Source organism: Macrobrachium rosenbergii, chromosome 48 (genome assembly GCF_040412425.1).
Source record: "Macrobrachium rosenbergii isolate ZJJX-2024 chromosome 48, ASM4041242v1, whole genome shotgun sequence".
Lineage (NCBI taxonomy): Eukaryota > Metazoa > Arthropoda > Malacostraca > Decapoda > Palaemonidae > Macrobrachium > Macrobrachium rosenbergii.
In genome coordinates, this window is record NC_089788.1 from 37,820,786 (window position 1) to 37,848,555 (window position 27,770).

Here is a 27,770-nt window from a genome sequence, read left to right on the forward strand (position 1 = left end):
CAACGAGGTGGGATCAGTCTCCCGGAGCTGGGGCAACGGCTTACCCTCCGAGCAAGCCTGGGCCATCGCGAGGGCTACCTTAGTCATGCAGGGGGTTGGGATCTTATCATCCAACGAGAACATTGTGAAGTTGCCCTTGAAGGGGGCCAACTTTGTGTTCTCCGCCTGCCATTCATTACAGGAGCGCATCAAGGCGGACTGCGCCTGGTCCCTCGGGAAGATTACTGTCTCCTTTGGGACCTTATCCGACCTCAACCAAGCTTCCTCCGTCAGTCTGGCGAAGCCTGGGTAGGGGGGCAGCAGATCAGGAGGAAAGAATTCTAACTCCTCGAGTCTGCGCGTGCCTAGACCCTCGATGGTAAGGGTATCTTCATGCCGGGGAGCATGAAGGGCAAAACGCCATGGATTTCCCTTGTCAAATGGAGGGAGGGCGGAGGCGTCCGGAACGGGATAATGTACTGCGGACCCGCCGGAGCGCATGGTCTCCTGGCTCTGCAGCCTCTCCGTAAGCTTACTCAGCTTAGCATCCACCTCCGTAGAAAATTTTTGCAAGAGCATCCCTGCAAAAGCCTCCGGGTCAAAGGCAGGCTGGCGAGGAGGGCTAGCCTTAGCTGCCCTCGAACTCGCACTCTTAGCTGAGATAGTGGCCTTGCCTGTGGAAGCCACCGGACTATCATCCCGTGGCTTCCCCGGAGGGAAGGGGGATGCTTTGCGGGAAGTCGCGGACTTATAGCCCTTCGCCTTCCAAGTCTTCTTCAATTTGGGGACAGTGGATTGTGCACCGTCCCTCAAAAAGGAAGACTTATGAAATCCCTGAAAAGAAGCGGTGGAAGAAGGAGAATCAAAAAGGGAGCCTGCCCCCACTGCCTCACTTACCTCCCCACCTACCTCCTGGTCCTGTTCCGTGTTTATAGGTTCCAGGTCGAGATCTATGGCCGCTACTTCCTCTGACACCTCGGTGTAGAGGCTTTCGTCCTGGAGAGGCTGAGTTTCTACCCGGATCTGCTCGATAACAGGAGCAGCGACTACCGCAGGGACAGCCGCTGAGATCCGGCGCGGGGTAAAGCAAGTTCGGATGTTCTCATCGAGAACATACGGTTTCCCCGACGGAACATTTCTTCCGAACCCAGCCACCAAGGCTCGAAGAGAACCCAAGGCGTCACTCCGGGAAGCTTCGTCGGCCTGGAAGAGGGGAGGGACTTAACGACCGAGCGCTTGGTGAGAGATATGTAATTCATATATTAAGCCCATAACGTAAACAGAACAAGTGAGGATACCAGGAAAACTAAAGGCAGTAACTATAAGCTTACCGACTCGTCCTGGACACGCACGTAAAGAGCGAAGCAGACCTCACAACCGTCCGGGTGCCACACGATTAGGTCATCCAGCCAGACTGCACAGCCCGCATGGGATCGACAGACGACATGTCCATAGGGCTGGTGCAGTACCGCAGAGCACCCGGGCTCCTCACAACGAACCGTCTGTAAGTATAACAGTATATGAACCTACTAATTTAAGGGACTTCAAACTACAGTAGGTATTGGAGTATGTTAAAATAATTTATACCGGACCTGCCGGAGCATTCCGGCGGGACGATAAATTAGAGCAAAACATGACCACACTAGATCAAGGAGCGCCGGAGATAGTTCGGCGGAGCAGGACCTTAATCTAGGATCATGCAACTCTTAATAGTAAATTTACTTAAGAATAAATACTGCCGGACCCCGGCAACTGGCCTTAGTTTATACCGGGTCCACCGAAGCATTCCTGTGGGGTAATAAACCAGAGCAAAACATGATATATACTAAATTAAGGAACGCCGGTCAACGGAGTAGGATCTTAATCTAGGATCATGCATTAATTATAACGGCACAAAGTACCTGGTTAACAATATAGGATAACAGTACACTGTAGGTTGCCGTATTCCGGCGCAGACCCCTCCGGGATCCCGTACCTCTGACACTTGGTTACAGCAGGGAAGGCGGGGTAAATCATTACCACCAGTCATTATGCAGCTAGAGAGCTAGGTGTGACTAAAGCCAACCCACGGAAGACCAAAAGCACCGGAGGCAACGGGAGGGCCGGGGACGGTGGAGCGGAATTAGCGAGCAAGTGTTTGAACCCTGAAAGTGATCGGAGTTCAGCTCGATCCACCGGAGAGCGAACCAACGAAACACTAGCCGAGCGGATGACATTAGGACGGGGCCCAGGAGGGTGGGTGACTCTTGACTGGAAACCCGACCAGTCCCCCTCCGGGTGACAATCGGAGAGACCGACGTCTCGCAAGTGAGGAGATGACATACCGCTGCCAAGACAGGGGAGGGGGGGGAAGGGGGAGGTTTGTACAGTACTTGGAAAGTGGGACCGAGTTTTGTTTTTAACAGGACGGGGGATACCCCCACACACTGACTGTAACTCCCTGCGGGGCGCCGAAACAAACATATTGACTACCTATTCGTAGGGAGACTCATGACACTCACCTAAGTACTAGGGAAGGATAGGGTAACAGCATTAATCTAAAGTAATCACCAAACTCTCACCCTCCCCATGAAGGTGCAGCCCAGACAATCGGGGAGGAGAGAAGGAAGAAGGAGAGGGTTGAAAGGGAGAGAAATTCCTGTAACGTAGTCCAACCAGCAACCGACCCATAGGGTAGAAGGGCAATGCTTGAAGAAGATTCCCCATATTGTTTGTCTTCTCTCTCTCCCTCACCAGAGGGAGGAGGGGACAGGGGTTTCAGATACTCCAGCAAACCCAAAACAAGCGGTAAGGCGGATGGAACAACAAACAGGAACTCCTCGACCAGCCTACCCCTCCCTTCCCCGCTCAAGCGACATAGTCGGGAGAGATGGGAGCTAAGACAATGCGAAACCTAACCTGAATGGCCTAACCCACCGATTGGAACGAGAGGGTTAGGCTAGGATCCCCAATTTCTAATAAAATATCGTTAAAATTAACCAGTATACATATAAGTACCCATAATATGAATAAATATACAAAATTATAAGAACTTGTGCTAAGCGTATAGCCTAACTGAGCAAGGCGAACAGGAAGTAGGCAGCCATTAGACTGCACCTGACGCCGAGCTTGGATCATAATAAAGCTAAATTATTCATGACATCCAATACACCATAGGTCAGAAGCTGACAAAAGAAAGCACCACCCTGGAGAGGGAATCTACTCGAACGAGAGCCTGGTATACACTATGAATTAACTATAAGGACCAAAATAAGAGGAGGAGTCCTCCGTAAGGAATAACACTAATCAAGGTACCAGGACCCGCCTGACATAGATAAACGTCTCCAAAGGGAACTTCTTGAAGGGGAATTATAAAACCTGAATGAAAATGTGAGCAACCGAAAGAAACCCTTGCAGAAACCAGCTGCAAGAGTGTACTTCAAGGTCATCATGGCTGAGGCGGCGAACGCCGGGGAGCGTCCGATATATGACCCTGTAAATATTAATTTACGGGCCTATAAGAGCCTCGAAAGTAGTAAAAACCCCACAAGAAGATGGTACTTAACTTAGACACGGTGAAATTACTCGATGACATGATGAATTCAATGCAAAATTTGCCAAAAAAGGGGCAGCACAAAAAACGCTTTGGTAAACAAGCACGTGCTAGAATGGAATGAGTTCAGATGGCGCTGGGGTCGTCGGTTGGCGGGCGGGTGAGTATGGGTGCTGGATCAGCTCCCCACATTCCGGGGTTTTGTCATTGGGATATCTTCAGAGTGCGGTCCTGTGGCAGTGACAACAATCACTCACCCTTACCTATACCGACGTCTATTTTATTATAGATGATCGATCTGGGGGTAGTAACTCCAGCATTCCTGATAGCTTTTTTCTCTGGTATATTTAGCAAAGTATTTACCTAGAAATATGTGCTGGATGGATATTTCACCGGCTGACGCAGGGACGAGCTCAGAAAATGTTTTATAAAACATGCATTTTAAGGCTTCATTTGTTAGTGAGGGGAATCTTAAAATAACTGTTATCATTAGCACTGCTTTCATGCAATGGAGGTTGGTAACAGGAGGTTGGAGTAGCCTGAGATGTGGGTGGGGGGGGGGGGGCCATGAAGTGAGTAAGGCAAGTGGACTGATAACCCTTTAATTATGATTCTTTTTCTTGCAGGTAATCTAATTTCAATGATTAGCTAACAGCGGTGACGTATGGCTTCACGTATCAAGTAAGTAATGTAACTGCTGCTGAGCAACATTCATTTGCAATTGCTGAATTCAATCATGATCTGTCTTGCCGCCTTGTCATATAAGTGTTGAACCAGGAATCATGACTAGGTCTACGCCTATAACTGGTGTCTGATGAATACTTCAGATGGAGAGGGAGAGATTTTTAAAAATACTGTACATTTGAAATCTTTGATAGGTGTCTAATGAATAAGCAAGCCTACCTTTGATACAGGGGAGATTCAATTAAACTTGAACTTTTCTTTTTCTTTTTTTATCAGTATCCAATGAATACCACTGATAGGGAGGTAAAGGGATTCAATGATGCATGCATTTTTTAAAAACCTACATAATACATCTGATTGGGGGGTACTTTATTCACATCGGCCTAATAGCTCCATTCTCTTTCTATAAGGCACCAAACTCCCCCTCATCCCAGGCTACTCTGACCTCCCATTATCAACTGCCATTGCATGAAATCAGAGCTAATGATATCGGTTATTTTAAAATTCCTGTCTATGACAAACGAAGCCTTAAAATGCATATGTTTATAGAAAATTTTCTGCAAAAAATTACTTTTTCTTTCATTTCCCAAAATATTTGCATAAACTTGTGTTACACCCTGTATATAATAAAGAATAATTATGACAGTGTAGAGAACTTAATACAGGAAGTCCCTGGTTACTGGCTGGCTCGGTTATCGGCGGTCCGGTTGTATGGGGCTTGTCTAGCGACGAAAATCGGCAATTTTCAGCAGTGAAAATTGGGTATTGGCACCGATACATACCTAACAAAGGCGCTCATAACCGTAAATTGGCAGCGTCAATAAGCCCCGAAAATCACCGAAAAAGCCCCCAAATTGCTGATTTTTGGTTATTGTCATGCAGTCAGAACAGAACCCCTGCCAATAACCGCCTGTATATGCATCCAAAATTGTGTTATAAACATTGTGACTGTGTGAAAGTATGTATAATACTGCTACGCTTACCCATGGTAATTAACCAAAAGGGGTTATGAGCTCAAAGGAACTATGCTGAATCTCAATTCTATAAAACTGTTTCTTGCTATGAATGCTCTGACTGTATAGTATTGTATTGATGGCTTGCTTTTTTATACAAATTTTATTTACTTACAGGTTTCTTTTGTATGCCTTGTTAGAACTGTATATCAGGCTTGCTTTTTTATACAAATTTTATTTACTTACAGGTTTCTTTTGTATGCCTTGTTAGAACTGTATATCATTCTCTTCTGATGGCCATCAAAATTTAAATGACGTTTGACGTTTAAATAAAGTGGAGTAATATATATTGATTTTGTGTTCTTAGGTTTACAGTTAGCAGGCTGATTCGGTAGGGTTGTGTTGTCACAGGGTTGGGCTGTCTTACATGCATGAGTTTTTTTTTAAATGAAGTAGCATAATGCTTGAGTTTTTTGTTGTTATCCTTTCACTGACTGCTGAGTGCACTTTATAAGCAATCTTATTGATTGTGAAAGCCTCATTGGCAGTAATCTGCCTTCTGGCGAATGTCTTGTGCAGTCCAAAAACCGCAACACTTGCACCTATCAGACCCGCGCTTCTCAGTAGCAACTGAAGCAGCGGTACTAAAAGGTGAACAGTACATGGCACTCTCTATCCAGGGAGTGAGGCAGTGGGCTGTCATTAACCTGCAGTGACGATGTCCTCAAGAGTTAGGGAGAGTGAGCCAGCTCATGCAAATGTGGGTGAGGGCTGTACCTCCCACGTTCAAAATCCCCCCCCTAGAAGTCGAAGCTTCTACTGAAAAAGGAGGCAATAAGGGGAACTGCCTCTTGCTGGATATGGGTGACTGAGCCCCACAGGTTCTGACACTGTCCCAAGATCCCTGCAACATTCTAGAAGTGGAGCAAGCAGGGGGGAAGGCGGGCACCTGCCTGCTCTCTTTTCCCTGCTCATGCTGATATAAATGGGGCCCATGGCACCCTGGGGATCCATACTGGTTGCACCTATGTGTGGAGCGTCAGGTACAGTGGTGTATGAAACATCACTATCATGAGTTCCACTGGTCTTCTATGCAGATGAAGGCCAATGGCTTGAAGCCTTGCTAGACTTCTTGAGGACTGGCAGATGTACCAGTCTTCTTCCTCCCCTGCTTACAAACTTCTGAAGTAGAAAGTGAGGAGGCGGAGGAACCTGAATACAAAGATGACAACAATGACTTTATTAACTTCTTGGATAGGTCTGATGCCATGGTCTATGCTGATGAAAGTGCACACAGGACTGCTCCTTGTGCAAAGGAAGATGTTTACAGAGTTACCATGTAGATAGAGGCAGCCAGAGAGCCTGAAGATACTATGAACATTGAAGTCATTACAGTCATGAATGAGGTGGTTATGGGGCCCACCTTCCTGGAAGAGTGGTGATAGAGGAAGGCAGAAATACTAGACTCTCCAGAGAGACCCAGGGAAGGCTGCAACTCCAAGTCTGTCAGTCTTCCACACAAATGAATGGTAACATTAGGGTTGTGTGAGACCTCCTTCCTTCCAGAGAGATGGCATACCTGAAGAAAACTCATCTTCCAAATAGAAGCCTAGAGAGAGAGATCCTAGAGTGGCTATCCTCTCCCCCAGCCCTACGGGCTCTCCACCAAAACGTGTTCAGTAAGAGGTCCCATACGAGAAGCTACCCTCTTAGGCATAGCAACAGCAGGTGGAAGCTTGGAAGGAGGAAGGAAGGTGCCAAAGAGCTCTCTCAGTGTCATAGTTGCTCTCTGAAGACCAGGGGAAAACTTCTCCAGCTCTTTCCTCCTTAACCCACTACTCAGATGGTCACTCTCATCCACCTGGACAAAGACTGTTAGTGTTGCAAAGGTACTTCCTACAGGCTTAGGCAAGTGATTGATGGGTTTGATCTATTTCCATCATCACAATTAAACAAACAGTCAATCCAAAAAGGTAAGAAAATACTCAATAATTTATTTGTACAAAAAAGAATGACAGCAGAGAGCCAGGATAGATGCCTGTACTTGACAAAGGGCAGAATCAACATGGAGTGTAGACCCACAGGTGGGTGGGCTTTTCCTACTTGTTTTAGTCAACTACCTCGTCCATAAGTCTGAATGGCCATTTCCAGCTCACACTTGAAGCAATATCCTATGTAAAGAACAAAGGTTTTTCTTTGTGTAGGAACATATCACTGTAGATTTCACAAACTAGAATTATATTGTATTATTATTCCCGTAATCCCATTTTTGTGACTCTCACCTCCAGTTTGATTACATCAACGGTATCATGACATGTTCAATAAAAATATTAAGATAAATTATAGCTGAACTACATAGATAATGAAGTACTTGTTTAACATGGGATACTTATGTCTGGTTAGAAATCACTGATATTGACAAGTTATGCAACGCCATTTTTTATTTCAAATGCATTCACTCAGTACAATTAGTTAACATTCACACACTATCACAATGGATGCACAAGACATCTAGCAATAACATCAAGATGCTGATTTGAACCTTGAGGTACTGAACATGGGTAATACCAATCCTATATTGAAAATGTAGATACTGAAGTAACATGACTGGTTAAAGTCTGCAGCACAAAAGATCTAGAGAACCAGCTGATATATATGATGTCTGTATGACAATAGATGATAAATGCTACAATATGACAAACTCTCACTGGTTTAGATTAGTGGGGGTGAGTTACACAACCTACTGTGGTAGTATCCACTTGTAGCTTGTCTCATTCACTGGAAAACTTCTCAATTTAATAGCCATCCAGACAGATTCACATAAAGAGTATGTTATTTTAGACTTTCTGGCCTGGTAGTAGACAATATGAGACTGAACTGTAATTTTACTTTGACTGATTGGTTCTCAACCAAAATCAAGACTTAACCATCCTTAAACTGTAATACATTATGATCCTCATCCCCAAGATACAAGTCATAGCCTACACTCATTCATTTTTTCAATGTAATCAGAATACCACAAGAAAGAATAAAAATATAATTGGTTCCCTAATTCGTAAAAGACAACACATTACACAGACAAAAGACACAAAAAAGAAACACAAGAGGACCCTTAATGAAACCTGGCATTTGGAACTTACTTAGAAGTAGAAACTGGTGTTTTGGCAGGTGGTCCTGCTATAGCCTGGCTTGTTTCAGCAGGCTTTGAAGAACGAATAGCTTGCTGTGGCTTCACACCTCCCTTGTTGATCAAGTTGCTGCGTGCAATGTTTCCTGGTTGTCTTGCAGCTTTCCCAGTGCTAATCATAGAACCTTTCTGGTTGCCTTTAGCTGCAAGTCTTTTGGCTCGTCTTTTCCAATTCTGCAAATGAGTCGATACAAGTGCATACTACAAAGTAAGCCATAATTAAACACTTGAATCTGTAAAACAAGTTCACCTGAATAACTAGATATTTAACCAAATATAAAAGGAGACACTACAAGGTTGTGCAGATTTTAAGGCAACAAGGTTTTTTTACTATTAAAATTGTTAAGGTTAGAAAAACTAAGTTTCCCAAATATAGTGTTAGTGCTTCAAGATTTGACTCTTAATTCAGTGATACTGTACTTCTTACACTAAAGTCTTGGCCCTTAAACAAGAAGTGCACTGACAGTGGACTATGATATCATCAACACTATTGCAAATTAATTCAGTCAGACACCGAGTCTAATTTCTTGGCTCATATAAATGGACTGAAGGATTTGTTTTCAGCTGCACTGCAGTAAACACTGGAGATAGAAACTGAGATTCTATAATGCATTTGTTAAAAATGCTACTGTGTATACTAAAGAGATACAGATTACTTAGATTTACATATACAGTGATAAGGAAAATACAGTGGCACTTCAACTTAACAGACCTCAACTTACCAGATATGAAGTTTTCATAATAAATTAATATTGTGATACTTACCTGAACACCTGAATTAGCCCTGGTCACCTACCAGCCAGAACTATATCCCCATAGCTTTTACCCACAAAGTGGGTAATTAACTGTCAGCGTTACCAACACTTACAGGAAAATCTTGCCAAATGAGTTACCTGAAGTACCATTGGCAACACTGCTCCAAGTCCTGGCCAAGTGAGGCCAAGATCCCCGATTGCATTATTCACTGCTCAAACTGAAGTTGGGAAGAGGGGTGGGAATCATTCAGGTGTTCAGGTAAGTATTACAATATTAGTTTTATTATGAAAACTTCATATTGCAGTACACTCCCTGAACACCTGAATTAGCCCAATTAACAAAATTTTAAAGTTCCTCTCTGGGTGAGCGGGTTCCGTTCTCAGCTACCACTCTGTTGGTCGCGAGTTCGAATCTCCGACCGGCCAGTGAAGAACAAGAGGAATTTGTTTCTGGTGATAGAAATTCATTTCTCGCTATAATGTGGTTCGGATTCCACAATAAGCTGTAGGTCCCGTTGCTAGGTAACCACTTGGTTCTTAGCCACATAAAAATAAATCTAATCCTTCGGGCCAGCCCTAGGAGAGCTGTTAATCTGCTCAGTGGTCTGGTTAAACTAAGATATACTTTTTTTAACAAAATTTTAAGGAGGTGGGATCAATCTAATTCAGCCCGACCTGCCAACAGGGAAAGCAGGTAACTCACTATTCGCCTACTCTGTATAAATGAATGTATCCTCACCTGGTTATCCCACTCGGCAGGTGAGAAGGCCTGTAGAGAGAGTACCCCCGCGTCAGTCTCATGTCTAGGTAATGTCTGAGTTGGGCTACCTCTCATGAGGTATTCAAATTTCCTCATGGACAGAGAGCAGCAAAATAAAAAAAAAACCAACCTACCATGTGGCTAATCACAGCCTCCCATGAGTAGTGGAGAACGATGAACCTCCCATGTGGCTAATCAAAGCACTCTCATGTATGGAGGTGTACAATGAACCTCCCATGTGGCTAATCAAAGCACTCTCATGTATGGAGGGGTACGAAGAACCTCCCATGTGGCTATTGTAGCCTCTCATGTATGGAGGAGAAGATGAGTGTGCAGGATCTTTGAGTTCTTTGCTGCCCGTTGCTGCCATTGTCTGGGCAGAAGTTGAAGAAACCAAACCTGTCCACTGGATCTGCCTAACTTCAGAGTAATAACACCAAACTTAATACTCTCACTATGAATCCCGACCAACAGAGAATCCAAAGTTCCTTAGACTACATTCATTGCCTAAAATTCCCCCCACCCTTGACATTACTACGTAATTATAAGATCGAGTTGGTCGCCACAAAGGGACCCAGTGAGTAACTCTTCTCCGAAGAAAACTTGAATGTCTCTAAGGTAGAAAGTCGTGAAAACCAACACCGACTTCCAAGTGGCCGCCTCTAAGAACCTCCGCACTAAGAGAGTAACCCCTCAGCTAAATGAACGCACCCTCGATAATAGAGTTAGCCGCTGCACACGGACTAAGAGAATAACTCTCATGTAAGGAGGAGAATGATGAATCTCCCAAGTGGCTATTCAGAGCCTACCCAGTATGGAGGGAGTGAGGTAGTGTGCCGAGCCGTTGACCCTCCGCCCTGCAGGTTGTGGTAAAGGCCGACGACCAACGAGCAAATTAGTATCTCAGCGCCAATGAAAGAGCCTACGCTAGCCTACAAAAGCACCTCTTTGGACTCTTGTACGGAAACTATCAAGACTAGGATACTTAAAACATACTAAACTTAAGTTCATGTGATTATACTATCACTGTTGCTTAACATTCTAAAGCCTAGCAGGAATTCCTCTATCTGGTTAACCTAATAACCACCACACTACGTGAATACCACCTTAGCTAAATGAGCGCACCCTAGACAATAGACTTCGCCGTTACACGTGGACTACAAGAATAACCTTCCGAGCCTTCGCACTAAGAGAATACCACCTCAGCTAAATGAACATACCCTAGATAGGAGAATTTGCCGCTAAACTCGCTGCGGTGAATTGAACGTCTCTTAAGTAAAGGAAGAAAACAGACAGATTCCCAAGTAAACTAGCTCCAGAATAGAAGACACTGAACAATTCCTTAGAAAGGAAGATGAAGTGGACATACTCCGAATACTGTGCGGTAATGAAAAAAACTGTTAAATGCTAAATATAATGTAAAGTCAAAATTAAATTGTATTCAAGGGCATAAAGCTCGCACCTCATGAGAATCGTGTAGTGTGCCCGCAGCTGTGTTTGTGGAGCGAGTGCTTATGAACCAGGAACTTGGAACCCTCTCTCCGAAGTAACTAATCGCATTCTTTGACAGCAGACAGGAAGGATTCTGCAGAGAGACAAGAAGTGTACACAGAAGCAGGTGGAGTTTCTCAACCTTTGATAAATAGACTTTAATATTCGCACCAGACATAAAGACATCCCTGCTTGATCGCCGGAATCGAACACTTGCAGATAAAGAACCTTAAACAAACGAGGCAGAGTTTTAGCCTCCGACTCTGTCTTCGCCACGAATTCCGGAAGAAGAGAAATACTTTCCCGCCTAAGAAACCAGCATAGAAAACTTCCCAAAGCTCACCCACCTTTCTATCTGCAGCTAAGGCCCAAAGAAAGAAAACACCTAATCAGTTGTCTTAATGTTAGAACTTCTGACAACTCTCACGAAGGAGCCCGAGTCGGCAAGACCGGACATTAAACTTAAAGGAACGTAATAAATCATAGAAGATCTTACTACTAGAAATTTTCAGGAAGATGGAAAATGTACTGCTAAGTGTTGAGCGGTAGCTAGCAGTAGCCGAAAACAGAAGAATCTTGAATTTCCGAAGGAATAAGAGAAAATCAGCTATTTTGGTTATGGCAGGCCTAAAGATGGAATGACCTTCCTTACGACACCGACTTCCAGATGTCCAGCTGACATGGTAAAGCTTACGGGTTGACTTTCTCATGCTGAAAGAAACACTGTCTAGACATAGCTTTAGAGAGTCCGGTCTGTCTAGCTGTTTGCTCAGCAGTCGCCTGCAACTAGGTTCATCACGCAAGAGTCTGGATGATAATGGTGAAACTGCAGTTGTCTAGAAGATCTTCCGCATGAGAAGGAACATCGGAACTTCTGTAAGGAGCATTAGGAGTTCTGGAAACCAAGGGTGTTAGGGCCAGCAAGGAGCTTGAGCCATAGACGTCTTGATACTCCCGCAATTCCTGATTACCTGATGAATGAGACCGAATGGCGGGAACCATACACCTCTAAAGTTCTAATGATCTTGTTGCCCCCGAGTTCTCAGATACGACACAGCAGTTACAATGTCGCAAAGCAGACCCACTACTCTGTTGCGCACTAGGACTGAAAAACACCTGAGGGGTTCCTTTACAGCCCTGAGTTCCCGAAGATATGACTCCTCTCGTTCCCGATCCCTCCAGAGGCCCGAAGCCTGGGTCCTCCAAGGTTGTTCCCCAACCTTGATATGAGGCATCTGAGTACAGATGAACGTCGGGAAGAGGGGAGACTATAGACCTTCCGGATGACAGATGCACTTCTTCTGACTATCACAGAAGATCCGACAAGCGAGAATCGTTCGAGACTATACCTGCATTCTTGATGTGGAAGTCCCATCGATTCCTGAGACATACCTGAAGAGAAAAGCATGCGGAGACAAGACCCTGGCATTAACGAGAGAGAGAGAGAGAGAGGACATTCTCCCTAAGAGGCTTCTCCAAGTGGGTACCGGCTGTTCCCTGTTGGACAGGAACACCTCTACTTCAACATTCTATACCCTCAACGATGCATAATTGCCGACACTGGAGACATGAGTTAGAAGCAACAACTTCATTATACTGGCCACCTCCCCTGAACCCAGAGCAGCCACACTAATCATAGTCTGCTGTGACGCTACTGCTGACGACGGCTACACGAAATTGACAGTAGAGGAGATATCCTCCTCCCTAAAAGATTGTTGCAGAGCGCAAAAGGCGCCCTCAACAAAACCCTCTCTGAATGTCTGGATAGTGAGGTGGAAGCTTTAAAAGAAGTCCCTCCTCTTCTGCCAAGAACGTTGTACAGTCAGGCAAAATGTTAACCTGGTACACCAGCCCCTTTGACACCGAGGTGATAAGGTGTCAGGCAGTACAGGATCGGAGGGAGTATATCCATCTTGTTTGAGAAAACCCTATCAACCCGGACACATCCACATAGAGTGGGACAAGGCCTCCGACTGGCTGCAAAAGGTGTCCTCCAAGATACAAGCCTCCCTAGATGAAACTGAGACCAAACAATTAACGAAGGAACCTGAGAGAGAAGAGCCTTAACAGATATGTTGAGAGGAACCCTGACACCCGCAGACAGATCACCCGCTAACTTGTTAAAACCCCTCCTGAATAGGAAGCAAGGTTGAATCCTGCTTACTCGACCCTATCAAAGCCACTAACCTACGTCTGCCTCCCTCAATGCCTGCCCGACACGGCCAAAGCAGACCAGATTCTTTGATGACTGAGCACCTACCGGTTCTGTCGCATATAGCGACTTGAACATCGCTTGATTCAGTAGTGTATGCTCCTCCGGAACCTTGGATTGAGGACAAGTGTGGATGAAGTCTACCATCCGCTTATACTCATTCTCATTAGTTGAAGGGGAACTAATATCCGGTACAGGATCCTCATCTTCAAATGAACAATCCTTGTCGGACTGGTCCAACCGAGCCAGAACAGGAAAGAGGCAGGCCGATGCCTAGCAAACGCCGAACTCGAAAACTCAAAACCTCGGCCGGCCACACCTGGGCGGACAACGCCCACTCCTAAGAGCGAAGAAGCAGCTACACCTGAACCACACAAATCCGGATGTATCAAAACCGCATGAGAATGGGAATCCGGAACCGAAGACCTTGAAGACCCGGAATCAACCCCAAACCTACATGGATGCCTAGACGGAGGGACAGAGAAAACTGCAGGAAAGTTGAGAGAGAAGAAGCGGAATGAGGGAAGAAGGAAGAAGCCACACTCAGAGTAACCACCGGGGTGCCCAATGCCAACGTTGGACAGATGGAGAAGGTACCAACCGGACCGAAATCAAAGGAGTTTCAAAGGGGAAGTTACGAGGTACCGAACCCAAGGTAATAGAGGAAGGCAAATTACCAGCTACCCTGGAGAATGGAAAGGCTGAGGAGACTATCAGCGCTGATACACTGAACCGCCGACTGCCGTAGCATCCGCAAGAATCGCGGAGGATACATTACGGTTAGGAATCCGTAAAGAATGAAAATAAGGAGTTGCTGACGCCTCCGCAAACACCTGAGAAGCAACTAGATCGGATGCCTGAGAAACTACAGGATTCGCAAAAGGTGATAAAGACGATAGATCTGTTAAAAGTACCCCTTCCCTTAACACCAAAGAGAGAGAGGGAGCTGCTGAAGCTCTAATATCACAGGGTTGAACCAAGAAAAACCTTTGCTCTGCTGAGTTAAAAGCCAAGAAAACAGGATGAGCAACAAAGACCCCGAAGAGCCTCTGAAGAGCGGGCTGAAAAAGAAGATTGTGGGCAATGGAAGAAGGCTTAGAAGAAAATAGGGAAAAAAGGAGAAATTCCACAGCAGCTGAAGAGGCCATAAATTTCAAAGAAAGAAAATAGACTGGTTCTGTTCCCCCACTCCTGATAATCTTGATAGACATCATTATCAAATTCAGAAAATTCTTTAAGACATGATCATGAATATGGGAAAACTCGATCACCAGAATTACCACCATTGCAAGACGAAAGAAATTTTAACCCCTGAAGGAAAAGGAACCTTCGAAGAAGGAGTATTCAAGGAAAAACAAAAATTCAGAACCAGATACATCAGAAACCAAATCTGAATGACCCTCCACGGATCTGGAAACCTTTGTTGCACAGAGCACGAACCAGGAAATAAAACCAACGATTGATCTAAATGAGAGACCTAAACATTAGCGACCCCAACTGTTAGGGAACAATCGTTTGTCGATTGTTCCCTTAGTGGGTTGTTGCCTCCTTTTTTTTTTTTTTGTGTTTTTCTTGCTGGCGAGCTGTCGTCTGGTGAATGGCGTCAGACTTCGTCAGTCAGGTTCTGGAGGGCGGAACAACTGGTGGTCCAGGGCAAAAGTCTAGTTGAGTTAGCAGCATCAGGTATCCGTACCTGTGGATCAGCCATGGCAGCAGAGCAGCAGAGGAGAGTTTTTGAGGGATCTGAGATGGTTGGTGTCGGCTCTGTCAAGGTCATCGTTGTTGAAGGAGGACGCCAGTACTGCCATAGGGACGAGGTGGTTGTCGAATCGGCTCTATCTTGATCGTCCGGCATTGGACTGTGGTCCTCACTGTTTGAGGAAGTGTTTCCGTTTCTTTACGCTGCTTGATTTTGTATTAATTATTTATTTTATGCTGCTTGTTAATTTATTTATGCTACTCTTTTGGTTATACCGCTTTGGGATTATATTGTTGATGCTGTTTGAATGTTCATGTTGCTTGATTATGTTGTAATGCTCATAACGTATTATTTATTATGCTACCTGTTTTTACTGTTGATTGGTAATTATGTATTATGCTGCCTATTTCTATTGATTCTGTTTACAGATTGTTATTGCCCTTATACAGCCTATTTTGTCATTACTGTTTATTCAATTTGTATCTATGATTGTATGATTTTTCATGGCTTTGTTATTTTAGGGTGGATTTGTTTATTGATTCTTTGACTGATTTTTCATATTATTACTGTTGATCATTTTATGTTTGTGCCACCCAGAACCTTGACTCGACTGTACATTATGTAAATAACTTAACTTTGTAAATAAATTAATTTTAAGGTAACTTTTTTGTTTTGTTCTGCTCCTCCCTCCTTTGTTTGTCACCTCTCGTCAGTCATTACAGCCCAATTGCTTGTTTATTTTAAAGAACCTGTCGATCTCGAGGGGCGAGATCCTAACACCAACCAAACCTGAAACCAAAGAAGACTGTACGTTCAGCTACTCTTCCTGAATACCTCCTAAAGTAGAATTCCTACTCATCTGAGTGATTCCTAATTCTAAACCCACCTTAGAACTTATGCTTTTAGATAGAAGGGGGAAATCTGCTGCCAACACTGCCTGCTCCGTGCCGGGGGGGCCGGCAGATCCTATCTTCGAGGATTGCAGTTCTCCATGACACCCACCACCCGTTAGGGCTGGTTCTGGAACAGGCAGGGGGGCTGAAAAAGAATGATTAGTATCTACAACACTAGTACTACTATCCTTGTCTCTAGTTTCCGTTAATTTAGTCATAAAGCTAGAAAAATAGACTAGACATACTCAGCTAGTAACTTGTCCTCTAACTTTTTGAGTAATTCTTCCATCTGATCTACCGACCAAGACTCACCGCCTATCTGACTGATACTACACTGCATCTTCCTACATAAAATACAAACAGACTGTCGATCATGTTTGAGAGTACTCATCCTATGCTTGCAGGACGTGTAGAGCTGATAAACGTCAGCATCTCCAGCAGTAGAAGGCTCTGTCGTCAAAGATGTAAACGAAGTGGAAGTATCGGTGCTAGCAGACGGCGACATCTTCTTGTTTGACTTATCCAATCGAGTCCAAAGTACCGGTCCCAAAGTCAAAATCGGGAGAGAAGTTCCAAATCCAATCAATAAAGTATCCACCCAGGAGAAAATGCGTTAAAACAGTCCAAATCGTGATCTGATGTCCAAATTCTTAAATGGTTGTCGGGACAAATGACCAAAACATTCGCCTGATGTGGGACACACACCCACACAGCATGGCGAACAAAAAGCAATTGGGGATCTCGGCCTCACTCAGCCGGGACTTGCAGCAGTGTTGCCAATGGTACTTCAGGTAGCCCATTTGACAAGAATTTCCTGTAAGCGTTGGTAACACTGACAATTAATTACCCACGTAGTGGGTAAAAGCTATGGGGATGCAGTTCGGGCTGGTAAGTGACCAGGGCTAATTCAGGTGTTCAGGGAGTGTATTGCAATTTTGTTACTTATTGGAGGCATCTGAGTCATGCAAAAAAAATTACTATATAAATGATTTCATATTTTTCTGTTTTTGCTTCTGTTACTGAAGTATGTGTGGTTACTGTTTCTCATGTTAAAAGTATTAAGTACCGTACAATATGCTTACATAATGTAGTGTGCTTGCTGTAACTTAAAAATTGACACCTGAAAAGTAGTTTCTTAAAGTTATTGTCACTCTTTGTTGAAATGGCATTCATCTGTTCAGAAATTCTGAGTTGTTTGGTTAAATAAAGTGTAACTGCATGCACACACATACTGTACCTGTACTTCTGAAAAGGTAGTCCCACTACTTCAAATCATTGTTAATCTAAATATAAAAGTTCCTTACACGATTTTAAATAAAATATTGATTCTTTGTTTCGTTGTGTGAGCATGTGCTTCTGAAATTCTAAGATCTGTGATTAAAAGAGGTGTAACTGCACTGTATTACTGAACAGGAAAACACTGTTAACTGAACACATAAAAATAGTTCCTTACATGATTTTATACTAATTTTAAGACATGCTTCATTTCAATGAGCAAGCACATCCTGCCCCAGCCTCAGACCTCCACACCTCATGAGTTTGAAATTCTAACTAAGATTAAAATATCCCAAGTCACCACAACCCCAATGGGGCCTCACTGGGTTTAATAGTTATCTTTATGGTAAGATTTCACAAAATTGACTGTACTGTACATCATGGTATCTATTATGACTTGGTGTTTCCATTGACATGTACTGTTAATATTTGATCATTTCTAAGGTAAAGTTTTGTGATGGACAATCATGCGATAATATATTGCATTATTTTGTGAAATATACCGTTTGAATTGTATTTCTTTTTTATGTTCCACATATTAAATAGTTTGAGTAAAATTTTTTATACAGTCGATCCCTGCTTATTTGCAGTTCAGCATTCGTGGCTTCACCTATTCGCGGATTTTTCTGTGGAACACATTTCCAAATTATTCGCGGAAAATTCACCTATTTGCAAATTTTTTCATAGAGCAATATTCACTGATTAGTGTATTTTCATATTAATTTCATGATAAATATATATTTTTGAGTGTAGTCACTTGTTTCATCCTCAAGGAGTTACCCTTTCATGGTCCACCAGAGCTCCATGGTGACTACACTAACGTTATCAATGAATTCTCTTTTAGCAGGTCTCGTGGCCAGGTATTGTATAGTAATGGTAAACACTATAACACGTGATGGAGTATGTAATGAACTCTAAGATAAGAGGGCACTTTCCCTTATCTTCAGCAAAGCTGAACCCAGTTTTCCAACGTCAAAACTTGCTAGAAGAAGAAGTGATTACCGCGCATGCACAGGCTGCCATATTGTTGACAAACGGACTGGCACAAGACCAAGAAGCCATTACCCTTTCGTGGTCAATACAGTGCAGTTTAATGAGAGTACCAACACTCCAAAAACGTGGCTTTCCTCCATTTTTTTTATTAGCGAATATCATGGATACTTCTAGAGAAGCAAGTTCAGTGCTTAAGTTTAAGTTCCAGTTAAAATTTTAGTTTTAAACTTTTGGAATTGGTAATTATAGCCAACCCCAGGTATTCGCAGGGGTCAGGGACAACAAACACCTGCGAATACTTGACATCCCCCTCTAAAAATTCCTATAAATGGCTATTTAAATAGATAAAAAACCAGAACCCCCCTAAAAACATTTATAACCGCTTATTTTATTACTTCAGACACAAAATGTATATCACAAACCATCATCCTACACAGAATATACCTTAAATTATCATCTAAAATACTTTAATATCATTTCAATGTCATGTTACAACATTACCCTTAAAATATATGGCTTACAGCTAAGTGTAAAAACTATTCAAGTTACCCCTATTTTAAAGTACATCCACTTTCTCTCATACCTTAAAATATCATCCTACACAAACTATACCTTAAACTGTTATCTAAAACACTTAAATATCATTTCAGAGCCATCTTAAAACATTACCCTTGAAAATCCACAGCTTACAGCTAAGTGTGAAAACTATTCAAGTTACCCCAATCTTCAAGAGCATCCAATTTCTCTCATACAGTATTGAAGCAGTCCCATTTTCTTTTTACAGTACATGGGGAAACACTGGGAAGTTAAGTACTGTATACAGTACCTTTATATTCAATATGCATTGAAAAATAAATACATTTTATCGATAGTTTGCTGTGTTTACCTTAATATTAATATTTGAAAATTAGTAAATCATTTATCATAACAATTTTATTTAGTCATGAAAATAACATGAAACTACAGTAATTAGTGAAGATTTCTCAACGGAAAAATCTGCGAATTACTGAATTGTTCGCGAATAATTTGGTGATAAGTTCCACAGAAAAATCTGCAAATAGGCGGGGTTTGACTGTAATTTGTGTGAAAGCCGGAACCCAGCATTTCTTGATAACACATGATCAGCACTTTTACATGATTCTGATTGCTAGTTTTTGAAAAGTGTAAATTGTTTTAAAGAATTTGTCATTCTAATTAGAGGTTTTAACTAAATGTTCCACAATAATCATTAACCCTTAAACGCCAACTGGACGCATTTTACGTCAACAAAAATTGTCTGTTGGGTGTCAAGTGGACATAAAATATGTCGCCTACAAAAAGTTTTTTTAAATATTCGCGGAAAAATAGTTATAGGCCTAGTTTGCGAAAGATTTTAAATCATGCGCCTTGAGGGATGCTGGGAGTTCACGGATCACGCTGTTGTTTTGTTTACAAGCGTGACCCAGCTGCGCATGCGTGAATTTCTTTCTTCTTGCACTACAAAGCATCAGCGATGCATCGTCGGAGAGCGATTTCTTGACGCATTCGTGTTTTGCAGAACTGTTGCGAGTGTTAGCCTATTTGTGACGCAATAGGACATTTGCAGAGATGTCCCAACGTCGTCAGGACCATGAAAGGCGCGCACTGCCTGTCGGTAGTGAGCGTGTGAGGCGAGTTTTAGATTTGGATGCTGGAGAGGGAACAAACACCCAAGGTGACCCAGCTTTTCAACGCCGTGTTGTGCTGCCACGTGTGGCCGAAAGGGACCAAGGACCACATCCTGTGCCTTTTACGAGGACATCACGCCTGATGTCAGTGATGACGAGTATTTGCCCCAATGTCCGTGCGAGAGCCAGAGCATGAAAGTGAACTGAAGTTCAGTGGTTTCAGTGCCTATGAGGGAGAGTCTGAGGAGGAGGAGGAGGCACCGATTGTGGCTGGTGGGGACGAGACAGAAAGTGATGGTGAAAGTGAGGGAGATGGGCCAGTGGGGAGGGTGGGAGTGCGAAGTTGTGCCCGCGCACGTGTGCGTGCGCGCACACAGGCCCACAGAAGGTCGTAACGTCGCAGCGGCTTAGGTGAAGGCCGTTCGTCCGAAAGTGATGAGGGGTGGTTGGAGGACCCCACCCAACCTAACATGCACCCATTCACGGCAGCACCTGGACTGACCGTCCCTGTGCCTCTCACTGCACTGGGGTTCATTCAGCTCTTCCTTACGCGGGAATTGCTGGAAAACCTCATTGCAGAGACGGCGGATTACACTCGGTATTGCCGTGAGGAACTGCAGACGATGTTGTCGTATCACTGGCGGGGCTGCAACCTCATGGACATGGTGCATTTTTTGGGGCTCCACATTTTCTTTGGAATGATGCCTGCTGCCGACGTCAGGCAATATTGGAGGCGGAATTTTTTTTTAAGTATGCCCAATGTGCCCGGCATTATGCACCGTGATAGTTTCCTGGCGTTGGACAGGTATTTCAACGCCTTCAACCGAAGGGCCATACCCCAGAATAACCCCAATCGCCTCATCTTAGTCCGCCCAGTTTGGACTACATTCATGAACGGTGCCAGTTTCTCGTGGTTCCTTCCAAGAACCTTTCTTTGGATGAGGGAATGATGCCATACAAAGGGCATCTAAGTATAAGTGTACAACCCCAAGAAGCCAAAGAAATATGGTGTGAAGTTATTTTTTATTACGGAATCCAACACTGGATACGTCGTGGACTTCTCTGTGTATTCCGGGGTCTTCTCCACGCTGCTTGACACTGTCTTCGGTCTTGTGGATCATTTCCGTAACCAGGGATACCACCTGTTTATGGATATTTATTATAACTTGGTAGCCCTGGCCCAGGAACTGTATGAAGCAGGTGTGCACGTCAGTGGTACCCTTCGGTTGGTGCGTGGGGCCCCGAATGTCCTCAAGAGGTTCGCTAGCCAGCTGCAACATCTGGCAAGAGGAGAGACAGAGTGGCGGCGGAAGGGAGATGTCTTCGTCATCTGTTGGAAGGGGGTCCGACTCGTGCCCATGATTACGACCAGTCATGAGCCCATCCAAGAAGAGGTCGTTCAGCGGAAGAAGACACGTCGGCAGGGCCGAGTTACGTATGAGGAGTTTCGTGTCCAGCAGCCTACCGTCATTGGGCACTACAATAGGCACATGGGAGGAGTTGATTTCTTTGATCAACTCATCCAGTATTATCCCTTCACCAGGAGAACCAGGAGGTGGACACAGAAGCTCCTCAAATACCTCCTTCAGTTGGCCCTCCAGAATGCCTACATCCTCTACTGTGGGTACAATTCCGACACCCGGAGGTTGTCCCACATCCAGTTTCTCGAGGTGGCCGGGAATGCCCTCATAAACTTTAATCCTGCGGAGTGGCCTTCCAACACCGCCCCCCTGCCCCGAGCTCCAGATCTGCCCCAAGAGGATAGGGCAGATGTCGCTAGGAGAGCCAATCTCAGTCGTCCTGCTCCTGCCGATGCCGCCCTTGATGATGCCGCCCCGTCGGGTAGTGGACCTTGTGTCGGCTGCAGGCAGGGTATCACACACTGGAGCCCCTAGAAGGGCATAAGCAGAAACGGTGCCGGGTGTGCCATATGAATGGCAGAAGGAGAGACACCCGGTTCATCTGTCGCACTTGCAAGGTAGCACTTTGCAGGATCGGGCAGTGTGACCGCAAATACCACACTGAGGTCATATATTGGAGTGCGCCTACCCGAGGGACACCGGAGGGTGCAGCGGACCGCCGAAGGGCGGCCCATCTGCAGTAAGGGCGCGCGTCTCCCTCCTACACCTGTACCTCGTCATGTCGAGAGGAAAAAAATGCATGACTCTCAATGGAGGAGGGAGAAAAAAGAATAGAACGAAGAGTCAGGATTACGAGTGAGTATTCTGCATTGATTTTATATTTATTACAAGTTTTTATATATCTGTATTTATTGGTGTTTTGTATATTATTTCGTTTTATGCAAAAAAAAGTTTAACACCTGCATTCCTTTTAGTTATGTATTCGTACCAAAATAAAAAAAAATAAAATACATTAAAAAAAAAAATATATACATTATATATATATATATATATATATATATATATATATATGTTTTTTGTTTGGCTTGTTTCACGGCTTATTTTCATCTGCAACATGTCGTCGAGCAGCTTTACCGTATCCAAGTTAAGTACCATCTTATTGTGGGGTTGTTTTATGATTGTTGGCTGTCTTAGCTCGTATTTATTAATTATACGTGGCTTTGTTATGACGCTACAGCGTCCCCCAGCCAGCCATGTTGTCCGCGAGGTTTACCCACCCAGCTTGTTCTGTTTGAGTTTTTCCTAGTCGGCTCATGTATTATCCTTCCCCATAGGTCTCATCCTGGTGGTTTCCCTAGCTGGGGTGTTCGGTTTTTTCTCTAACGATAATGTTTTTGATCCGTTCCTTGGGTTCCCCATCGGGTTCCTGTTATGTTCCCACTTAGGCGTCTTCCCAGGATGTTTCCTCTTGGACAGTTTAGCTTTATAATTATATTATTTTATTATTTTATTATTATTTTGCTAGTGCTCGACTTCATGCTGTCCCTTGCCTTGTCTAGTTCCATGGGGACGTCAGGCTCATCCTGTCGCCTCCCTCGGTTAGGCTATGCGCTGAACACAGCATACGTTTATTTTATTTTATTTTATATATTTTTGCACACATATGGTGATTTATTTTGGTTATCATGCTGTAGCCTAGTGTATGTTAGGCTTTTATTGCCCCTTTGACCTCCTGCTCTCCCTTCCCCTGAGTTAGGTTAGGCGAGAGGAGAGGGTCAGCAGGTTGAGGGAGTTTCTGTTGTCGTGCCTTCCTCTGTCCCTTGTTTGGGTGTTGGAGTGAGACCCTACTCTCTTCCCTCTTCCACGGAGGGGTTGAAGTTTTTCCGTGGGTGTGTCTCCTCCATGCGTGTTAGCACTCCCTTACGTTCGGCTCTGGCTGGTATTCGACTCGGGAATTTCTCTCCCTGTTGTTCCCTTTTCCCCCTTTTCCTTCTCCCCCTCCTTTTATCTTGGGTCATAGGCTACGTCTATGTGTATAAGGTGAGAGTACAGAGGTCTTAGTCGTTTTTCCCTCCCTTCCCTTAGGTGTAGGCCATGATTTTGGGTATCATGCAGTTGAGCGGGTGAGCTTCTCCCCAGTCTCCTGTTTTCCTCTGCCCTGGCCTACTCCCTTCTCTGTCCCACCCCTCCCCAAAAACCCTGTTTTGAGTCCAGCTTCTCGTCATCTTCTCGTGCAGGTGATGTCGGTGTCCGACTTCCACTCCGAGTTGGGATCTTTCCTGGTCGAGGGATTCGCTCCCTCCCAGGGCTGGTTCCAGGTGACACGTTGCTGGGCTCGATGCTTCGTTTACCCGCTCTCCTAGGATCGAGCAGGTTCTCGAACTTCTCAGGGTTCGCCTCCTCGGCCTTGTTCCATGTTCGCTCCGGCGTTCGAGATACTCTAGTTGGGTTGACTGGTGCTTACATCTGCCCTGGTGGATCGTGGTGTTTGACAGCCTCACCCTTCTTTGGTTCTCTACGATAGGGGCCTGAGATTCCCAGAGAGGGTGGTACCGGACTCCGGGAAAGATTTGTATATTTTTGTTAACCAATTATGTTACCATCTTATATATGTTTATATATATTTTCCCGGAGGCTCACCCGCCAGTGGATATGTGTGTGTTTATTTATTTGTACGTATTTACAACCGCCATAAGATATACATTGGTTTTAATTTTCCGTCGAATATGTATTTATTTATTATTTCATGATGGTCATAGAGTCCGGTGATTTTACCCTTGGGGTTCCGCCGTCCTGTTCCCGGCATCCCTTGTGGTGAAGGTCCCGTTGATTCGGCTCCCTCGTTCCGCCGGTATACTCCGGCAGTCGAGGGGGGTTTTTATCCTGCTTACCTTAATTTTAAGTTACTTTCTAGTAGGCCCGTCTCTGACGAGGTTTTTTCATTCCGCCGGAGTACTCCGGTGGTTAACTGAAATACCCTTGCCTGCTTAGTTTAAGTTTCTTAGGAAGGTAAGCTCATTTACTGTTTCCACTTATAGACTGTTCGTTGTGAGGAGCCCGGGTGTACCGCCACTCTCCAACAACCTTATGGACATGTGGTGTGTCGGACCCATGCTGGTTGTGCGGTCCGACTTGATGATCTAATCGTTTGGCACCCGGAGGGCTGCGAGGTGTGCTTCGCTCTTTGTGGGTGCACCCAGGACGAGTCGGTAAGCTATTTGCTTTCCACCCGCATGTTAGTTTCTACCTACTATATTGCAATATATTGCGACATTTTGTGTTTTATATTATTTAAGGTATTTTCTAGCCTCCCTTTGACTCACCCCCCCTTTTTCAGGCCGACAAGTCCTCCAAGAAGGAGTCCCTTGAATCCCTCCGCGCTTGGGTGGCTGGGTTTGGGAGAAACGTTCCGTCGGGGAAGCCATACGTCCTCGACGAGAAGTGGAGAGATCTTCTCTACCCCGGAGCCCGGATTGCTGCGGCCGTACCAGCTGAAGTGGCCGCACCTATCATTGAACAGATCCGGGTTGTGACCCAGCCACTCCTTGATGAGACCCTCTACGCGGAGGTTTCGGAGGACGTCGCCGCTCTGGACTTGGACCTGGAGCCCATGAATACTGAGCAGGACCAGGTAGGTGGTGAGGTAAGTGAGGCAGCGGGGGCGGGCGCCCTCTTTGATTCCCCTTCATCATCCACCTCTTCATTTCAGGGCTTTTCTAAGTCTTCTATCTTGAGGGACAGTGCTCCATCTACTGTCCCTAAGTTGAAGGCTTCGTGGAAGGCGAAGGGCTTTAAGTCCTCGTCTTCCCTGAAGGCATCCCCTTTCCCCCCATTGAAGGCTAAGGTTTCCGCACCTCTAGCCTCCGGGAGCAAAGCTGGAACCTCGGGCAAAGGAGCGAGTAAGAGGGCGGCCAGACCCAGCCCTCCTCGCCAGCCTCCCTTTGACCCTGAGGCATTTGCGGGGATGCTTTTGGCTAGGTTTTCTTCGGAGGTTGGTTCCAAGCTTTCTAAGCTTGCCGACAGGTTGCAGAGTCAGGAGAATCTGATCGCCGATATGGCGCGCTCCGGCGGTGCCGGACCTAGTTATCAGATCCCTGATACTGCCTCCCTCCCTCCTTTTGATGTTGGAAACCCATGGTGTTTTGCTCTTCGTGCCATTCGCCATGAGGATACCCTGACTATCGAGGGTTTGGGTACAAGACGTCTGGAGGAGTTGGAGTTCTTCCCTCCTGACCTCTTGCCCCACTACCCAGGCTTCGTTAGGCTGACGGAGGAGGCCTGGGTACAATCAGACAAGGTCCCAAAGGAGACGGTGATCTTCCCTAGGGACCAGGCCCAATCGGCGCTGCTTCGCACTCTTACGGAGTGGCAAGCGGAGAATACAAAACTCACTCCGTTCAAGGGCAACTATACAATGTTTTCCCTGGGAGACAAGTTGCCCACTCCCTGCCTGAATAAAGTTGCTTTGGCGACGGCCCAGGCCTGCTTCGAAGGCAAACCCTTGCCTCAGCTCAGGGAGACGGACTCCACATCCCTGGTATTCCCGGGAGGTGAGGAGTTCTGGAGGGACGCCCCATCCACCTTTACGGTGGGTAAACTAGATGCCTTCTGTGCCTCCTCGCAATTCAGCGAGCAACTTCCCAAACTCCCGGAAGCTCTCCTGAAGGCGGAGTTCGAGGCAAGGACAAGACTGAGCCGGTCTTTGAATTCCTTGTGTCTGTCGGAGGCGGTCGCCGTCTCCTGTGCAGACGAACAACTCTTCCAGGTTCTGGCTAAATCCCTGTTAGCAGGTTTTCAGTCAGACCTGTATGACTTCATGGTGGCAAAGTTGGAGTGCTGCAAATTCATTTTCGCGGATGCCACCATTCGTCATGAGCCTAATAAGCTCATGAAGAGTTCCATCTGGGGGATTAATCTCTTCCCAGAGGACGAAGTCTCGAAGGTCCTGAGCAAAGCTACCAGGGCTAATCAAAGCCTACGCTTGGTGGGGTATTTCCGCCTTCAAGCGGAAAACTCCCCGGCTGGCAGTTCCCAGGGTAAGTCGGGAAACGCTTCAGGAGACACAGGAGGCCTCATCCCCAGACAGTAGTTCAGGCTGTCCCAGTCTCGGCGGTGGGCCAACCCTCCACCTCCAAGGCTCAACCTCACCAATATGTGCTGGTTCAACCAGCCCAACCCCTTGCTGCACCATCGTACGTCTCCTCCCCTGCGTACAACTCCACCTATGAGGGCCGTGGGGTCTTTCACGGCCTTAATAGGAGCGCAAGGGGGGGCAGAGGTCGCGCCCCTTACAGAGGTAGAGCTGGATCCGCCTCTCGGGGAAAATCAGGCCGTGGTAGAGGAAGCAAACCCTCTTCCTCCCACTGAGACCAGTCAGGTAGGTGGTCGCCTTTACTGGTTCAAAGACCAGTGGACCTTCAGCCCCTGGGCACACAGCATTGTGTCCAAAGGTCTGGGTTGGAGCTGGATCAAGGATCCCCCTCCTTTGACCAGGTTTTACCAACCCTCCTCCAAAACCCTACAGGATTTTGTGACAGAGCTTCTCAACAAGAGGGCAATAAAGAAAGTAAGGCACCTCAAATTTCAAGGCAGGTTGTTCACGGTTCCAAAGAAAGATTCCGGTCAACAAAGAGTGATTCTAGATCTATCACGTCTAAATCGCTACATAAGATGCGACAAGTTTCGCATGCTTACGGTAGCTCAGGTACGGACTCTACTTCCGCGTGGAGCCGTCACCACCTCTATCGATCTTTCAGACGCTTACTATCACGTCCCGGTTGCGCGGAACTTCTCTCCCTTCCTGGGTTTCAAACTCGGGAAACAAGCCTACTCCTTCAGAGTCATGCCTTTCGGACTCAATGTAGCTCCCAGAATTTTTACGAAACTGGCGGAAACAGTCGTTCAGCAACTACGGTCCCGGGGAATCTCCCTGGCGGCTTACCTGGACGATTGGATAATCTGGGCTCCGACAGTTCAGGAGTGCCGGAAGGCTACGACCATAGTGATCAAGTTCCTGGAGTCTTTAGGCTTTCAGTTGAACAAGGAGAAGTCCCGCCTGACTCCGGAATCCCGGTTCCAGTGGCTAGGTCTCCAATGGGACCTGACCTCGTACAGGCTGTCCCTCCCGCCGCCCAAGCGGAAGGAGATTGCCGCCGCTACCAGGAAATTTTTGAAGGACAAAGCAGCATCCCGCCGGTCTCAAGAAAGAATTCTCGGCTCCCTTCAGTTCGCCTCAGTGACGGACCTGCTCTTGAAAGCGAAACTAAAAGATATAAACAGAGTGTGGCGGAGACGAGCCAATGTCAGGCTCAGAGACAGGGTCACTTCAATCCCGCGAATCTTGAAGAGAA

At 45.5% G+C, this 27,770-nt stretch overlaps 1 protein-coding gene across 2 annotated transcripts in view; it reads right to left on the bottom strand.

The window, feature by feature from the left end:
• LOC136831347 (HMG box-containing protein 4-like) overlaps positions 1–27,770 on the bottom strand; it is a 354,987-nt gene that overhangs the window by 140,424 nt on the left and 186,793 nt on the right. For both annotated transcript variants that reach the window (XM_067091655.1, XM_067091654.1), the window contains exon 4: positions 8,289–8,509. In XM_067091655.1, the coding sequence (XP_066947756.1) occupies positions 8,289–8,509 (221 nt within the window). The remainder of the gene's footprint in view (positions 1–8,288; positions 8,510–27,770) is intronic.